This window comes from Benincasa hispida, chromosome 1 (assembly GCF_009727055.1).
Source record: "Benincasa hispida cultivar B227 chromosome 1, ASM972705v1, whole genome shotgun sequence".
Taxonomy (NCBI): Eukaryota; Viridiplantae; Streptophyta; class Magnoliopsida; order Cucurbitales; family Cucurbitaceae; genus Benincasa; species Benincasa hispida.
This window is the reverse complement of record NC_052349.1, coordinates 56,807,221-56,813,607: the sequence shown is the minus strand read 5'-3', so window position 1 is coordinate 56,813,607 and position 6,387 is coordinate 56,807,221. Positions and strand designations below refer to the sequence as shown.

At 34.5% G+C, this 6,387-nt stretch overlaps 1 protein-coding gene across 1 annotated transcript; it reads right to left on the bottom strand.

The window, feature by feature from the left end:
• On the bottom strand, positions 1 to 2,330 carry LOC120083973 (40S ribosomal protein S10-1-like). The gene is made up of 5 exons (XM_039039894.1): positions 2,206 to 2,330; positions 1,916 to 1,964; positions 1,531 to 1,810; positions 1,125 to 1,260; positions 1 to 328 (listed from the first exon to the last, which is right to left on the bottom strand). The coding sequence occupies exons 1-5, from the start codon at positions 2,206 to 2,208 to the stop codon at positions 248 to 250; spliced, it is 549 nt and encodes a 182-aa protein (XP_038895822.1). The 5' UTR covers positions 2,209 to 2,330; the 3' UTR covers positions 1 to 247.
• Positions 2,331 to 6,387: the final 4,057 nt, after the last annotated feature.

Genomic DNA, 6,387 nt, shown 5'->3' with positions numbered 1-6,387 from the left:
TAAGGCACAGATGGAAAAAGTAAATTGATTATAATTGTAAGAATTTGCTTAAAATGTTTGTTCCCTCCTTCCTAATACAATCAAACTTCAAAACGTTAAAATCTCGGGCAAGAGTATTCATTGAATTTATATGATTCCCATAAGCTAAATGAAAGGAAAAAAAAAAAAAAAAGCTAACAAACTCTCCAATCAAGCTGCTAACTCATTTCACTGAAAATTCATTGAACGGCTTGTAAGACCATACTTTTCAAGGAAGGTTTGAGCTTGCAGCAGCTCCTCCGCCATAGCTACCAGCTCCACGGCCAAAACCCGGCCTTCCACCAGGACCCTGAGAAAATTTTAGGTATGACAACAATCAATAAAACAGTTGGGAAATAACTAGCAAACGACTATCACAAATGTCTTTTATGAATATCCAAACTTTCATCAAGATCACACATCAACAACTATCATAAAATTCAAATTCTTTCCAAATAAGTTCAACACCAACCATAAAATACAGTAATCAGAATGTCATTTTGCACAAGGATGTCATACCATGGGACACAAAAGATTCCATTTCTTTTGACATTTCTAATATTTCAGCTACCCATTTTTCTATCACTGTTACACTTGAAAAAAAAAATTCTAAATTAAGCAACCTAATACATAAATAGTAAATGTTTTAAATATGCCTAACCAAACAGGCTTAACCCATGTTGAAATCAGTAAACATTTGGGCCCTAGAAAATCATTATATTGCAAGTGAACAGAGAACATGGCACACAAATAATAAAAGAATCTACTAAACATTTTAAATTTCTAACTAAGTTCTTGACAAGGCAGACATACTGATTAGGAAGCACTTTTAGATGAAGCGACTAATTCATAACTATAAGATGTCATCCACTCGACTCATGATTGAATCACTTAAGAATCTCAAAACCATATCACCATCTCACTGCACAAGGCCGTTAACCAAATAAAATTCTAATTAGAAACATGAACAGTGATTGTATTGCTTTTAATAACGTTCTCCAATAACTACCCCCAAGAGCTGAACAGAAGCAGTAAAAAGCAGTATTTTCATGTAGACAGCATCAATCATATTACAGATAGCACTATGACGATTATATAAAAATTACCCCAAATGAAGGCCTGTAATCTGCAGGAGCTCCTCCCTTGTCACCACCAAACTCCCCGCCAGGTCCACGAGGACCTCCACGGTAGCCATCACGGTCACCGATCCTCCTCTCACCACCCTCAAAACGAGGTGGACCCCTAATTCATAAGAGTCATCACAACTCAATAAGAATACTAACAAGAATAGATACAACTTACTAAATAACAAAACAAGTACAGATTACACAAACAGCTACTCAAATATGCCCTTGTCCTTACATTTTACTATCATACCATACATTATAAATACACATCCATCTCTAAATCTACGACTGTAACAACAGAATCCATAAATCCGTAGCTCAAGAGCGCAGATGAATAAGCAACAAAACATAACGAATTGATTGGCACTATAGATATAATTTATACCGTGGGCGATCGCCGGGTGGTCCGCCAAAGAGCCTACCAGCGGGCTTAGCTTGTTTCTTCAAGGTAGCAGGGACAATTTCGGAAGGAAGATTGAGGTAAGTCCTGAGGAACTCAATACCATCATTGGTGAGGTACCAGTAGTAATGCATCCAAGCAAATGTCTCGCGTACATATTCCTTGGACTTGAAGCTCTGCATCAGCTTAATAACCTGCAAATTAGGCACATCGATTTCTGGGTGCTTGGCCAAATTGTAGTCCTTCTTGGCATAGCAAACCCCCTCTGGAATCATAGCAACAACGAATAAATAAAATCACCGAAACATCCTCGAATCAGAAAATTGAAAAAGAAAACACTAGATTAGGAGTAGTTTCAGTTTGGTTATACCTTGAAAGAGATATTTGGAGATTTCCCTACGGTTTTTTTCTGAAATAATCTGACGAAAAACATCAAATGAATATGAGAGACCAAACAGTAATCCCTAATAAATATCGCCATCTCAGACGAAATGAAACTTGACCCACTACAACAATTCAAAGTACACAAAAGAGTAGCGATTCCCACTCCCAGATCGATTCCTTTAGAAATACCCCAATATTCTAGGACCCAGAAAACAGAGACAAAAATAAATTATAGGCAGTTATAGAGAAGAGAGAGTTGAAGAAGAAGATAGGTACCATGGTTGAAGCTCAGCAAGAACTGAAGACAGCAGCAGTAGAAGGAAGAGGCGCGAAGAAGGAGAAGGAGCAGGACTGAAAAGAGAGGAAGTGAGCAGCCGTGTAAAGATGAAGAGGAGCAAGCGGCTAGGGTTTGTGGGTACTGAGTGGGCCGATGGGCCGTATTGGATTGGGCCGATGGGCTGTAAATAATGGAATAGATTGGGCCTACTCAGGGATAAAGTAGGAGATGGGCTTCGAGGCACACAATATTGAATGTACACATCAACACGTGTCTGTATCTAGGTTAAACTACACAATTTATTGGTTCATTTGGAAATATAGCAATTGGACTCAAAGTATTGGCAGAATGTTAGATATATTTTAATATAAAAGAATTTTCAAATAGATCGAGTTCTTAGAGTCTATCACTATTGGCGATAAAGGGTATCACTGATAGATTTTGTATATTTGAAATTCCTTTAAAATGTTGTTATACACTTAATTATCATCCCTAAAAGTATTACCCATAGCAATTACTCAAAATTGTTTTTATGTTCTTTAAGGATAGTTTTAATTCACCTACTATAGTTTAAAAAGTTATAATTCGGTTTTTATAATTCGATTTAGTTTGTTTATTTAAAATTTTTAATTTGGTCCAAATTGTTGTCATCATATTAAATACATATCAATTTGTAGACTAAATTATGAAAAATGCCTTTGAACTTTGTATCTTGTGTCAAAATATCTTAGAAGTTTCAAAAGCTTAAAAAGTACACTTAAACTTTGAAAAAGAGTCCAAAAATGCCCTTACCATTAGTTTTTATATGGAAATCGTTAGTATTTGTTTCAAAAATACCCCTGAACTTAAAAAAATATATATAAAAAAAAAAAGTTCAAAAACTCTCTTAACCTTAATGTTAGTTTTTAGATGGAAACTGTTAGTTTCAAAGATACTCTTGAACTTTCCAAAGTTTTAAAAATACCATTAAAAAAAGGTTCAAAAGCACTCTTATTGTTAGTTTATAAATAGAAACTATTAATACCTCGCTGCAAAAATACTTCCAAACTTTCAAAAGTTGCATTAACACCCTTACCTTTAAAAAAAATTAAAAAAATACCCTTATTATTTATCTATACCCTATCACAACTCTCCTCCATTTCTTCTCTCCCCTATTTCAATCTTATGACCTAACATTTCTATATTCCCTCTTTTTTTCTCTCCTATCTATTCAATACTCTCTCACTTCCTTTCTTCGTTACTCTTTGGTTGGGTAGAATTTGTCACTTAATTTCGGACCAAATAAAATAACCATTTCTACCAGATTTTTGTAGTGGTGGTAACATGAGTTGAACACAAGAAATCAAAAAAATTCTCGATTAAAAAATTTACAATTCGAGGTAACCGATGAGAGGTTTGAAGTTTGTTGATTGCAGATAAGATTAAGTTGCATAAAATAAACACACAAAATAAAAATTGAAAAATTACATGAGAAAACTTAGCTTGGATTATTACAATTATCTATTCAACAAACTTGATGGTCGAATTCTCACTACTGAAATTAGATATTTGCTTACACCTAACCGAATTAATAAAAAAAAGTTAGCTAATTAATCGTCCCAATCAACTTAGTCCAATTCGAATTGATGAAAAGCATGCAACTTCAGATTTGTCCTCATTGCATTAAATTCTAGGACAATGTTAAGTCAAATATCTAACTGGAAAAGCCATGATTAAATATTCGTTTGATTCACTATCATAGGTTGGTTAGAATAATACTTACCGTATTCAGTTTGTAAGTTAACCTAACCTATTGCATTTTACGGATCAACATACAATCAAGTGTCACGAATCATACATTAATCAAAAGCAATAATCATACCATTCCTAAGTGTATAACAATATGATAATATTCCTTTAAACGGAAATGAATCCATCAAATATAATATAATTCGGTTCAAAAACTCACAAGTACATGAAAGTAGGAAAAATCCTAAAACCCAAGCTAGAAAGAGGTATCTTAGCCCATAATCGACATGATGAACATCATCATGCTACAATCGACTAGAATCAGAGAAAAAACCTGGCCGCTAAAAGATATATTTATAATTGTCGAACTGTCATAGTAGAACTAGGGTAGAAAGTCGCAGCACTATTCAAATTGCCAATCTCAGGTGGGCAACGCAATGTCGCAGCATAAAGGGTAGCATTGCGGCGCTGCGTGTTGTATGCATGCATCTTGAGTTTGGAGCGCCATGATGCTCTAAGACAGTGTCACGATGTTGTGTGTTTTGCACGAATATGAGGCATTCTGCTTTGTAGCATCAGGTGTGGCGCCTAGCTGAGCATCTTCGCGCTCCCTCCAAGGGCAGAATGATAATTCTCTTTCCTAGTTGATGCAATTAAACTCTATTTTAGCTTGTTTTAGCTTCATTTCATGATTAACGTCTCGTTCTACCCTTTTGGTGCTTGAAATCTATAAAATAATCAAACAAACACGTAAAATTCAGGAACAATCTTGAGTTAAGTAGAATATGATAGCACATTTTAAGCACTATCACCCTCGTCCGTGATTTCCCTTTTTGTTAGTAATTCTATTGCTTCATGATAACTATTTGACCTTTGTTTATCGCAAAACAAAAAAACAAAAAACAAAAAACAAAAAACAAAAACAAACAAAAACAAAAGGAAAAAAAAAAATCTCATTCAATTAAGGTATATAGACAGAAGAAGAGAATAATAAAATCACCCAGAGACTTTATAACTTAAATGTTTAAACAACGTTGTACGTTATTTGTTGATTGTGTATTAATATGTCATGTGAATTTAACACAATAAAAGAGAGAAACGTTGAGAATTGGAGGCACATTGAGATTTATATCATAATGTTGAGGACAATTAGTAGGAAGAAAAACACGTGCATTATCAAATTAGTTGATGTATTTTCATTCGGTGGTTTTGTATTAGTTAATTGTTCTTTCTTTTCGTACAACAATGGGAGTAAAAAAATCAAGCATCTAAATTATTGATCTCGAAATATATATTTTATATCAGTCGAATTAGACTCAAATTGACAATAGAGTTTGAAATTATATCATCATAAAAGTAGATGATAAGTGATATAACAAATAAATTGGGAGTATAAATTGAATATTGTCAGTGGGAAAAAACACATAAGAGTGAAATAATAATGGTATAATGAGAAAGGGACAAAGCCGAGCCCATTGTACAATGAATGAGAAAGAATAGGTTTGGAAGTTAGAAATACAAATAATTTGAGGCAAACCCCACATTCCATATGGCAATGTCAATAGTACTAACACGCATCCACTCCCTCTATTGGCGAATTTCTACTCATTTCTTCTTTCTCTTTCTTTTTCTTTTTAATTTTATTTTTATCACTATTGTATCGTAGAAGATCGAAAACAAAATTCAGCACAACTTCAATACTAAATCGTAATTGTTAGTTGCTCTGATCTCCAAGATTTACACAATCATCAATCTCAGACATGCACTTGTTGGGAAAAAGAATGGAATCAAGAATGTTATAGGTCGTTCTAAACTAAAAATTTCAAATTCAGAAGAAAAGATCGCCACATGAGGATCAGAGAAGTACATGAAACGGCCCAACGGACTAAGGGAGGAAAGGACCGAGAGGCAAAAGGGAATTGGACCGAAAGGCCCAACTCGTAGGCTAAGGCCGAGGCGAGCTTCCTCAACTCTTGAGGGCCCACTTCCCATGCCCCGTAATCTCTGCCCATTGTGGCCAATCCGAATCTAACTTTTTCTAATCCTTTTTAGGTTTGGAATCCTAAATCCACCACACTATAAATAAGGTGTCATAGGCACATCCAAAGGTAAGTTCTTCTACCTCTTTCTAGCTTGCTCTGACTCTTTGCTAAATACTGACTTGAGCATCAGATGTTCTATGGCAGACACTACACCAGTGTTTTCTCTTTTTGTCTTGCATATTGTATTCCTTCCTCAAAATTATAAATTTACTATAGAGGGCTCGTGAAAGTTGGATGTGATTCCTTGTCCGGATTTTGCCATCAATAACGAAAAATATTTTTTCTCAATCTGAGAGGAAAAATCGTACACAAATCTTGAAAATCAATCAACATAAGAAGAGGAAAAGGAAAACGACAAATGAGAGAAGAAGATAAAACAACTAGGCCAAAATTTTAAATGAAAATGTAGTA

Coding starts and splice junctions, on each gene's coding strand:
- LOC120083973 (XM_039039894.1), bottom strand. Junction 1,811..1,915: donor CTCCAAATATCTCTTTCAAG/GTATAACCAAAC, acceptor CTATGATTCCAG/AGGGGGTTTGCTATGCCAAG. Junction 329..1,124: donor ATTACAGGCCTTCATTTGGG/GTAATTTTTATA, acceptor AAATTTTCTCAG/GGTCCTGGTGGAAGGCCGGG.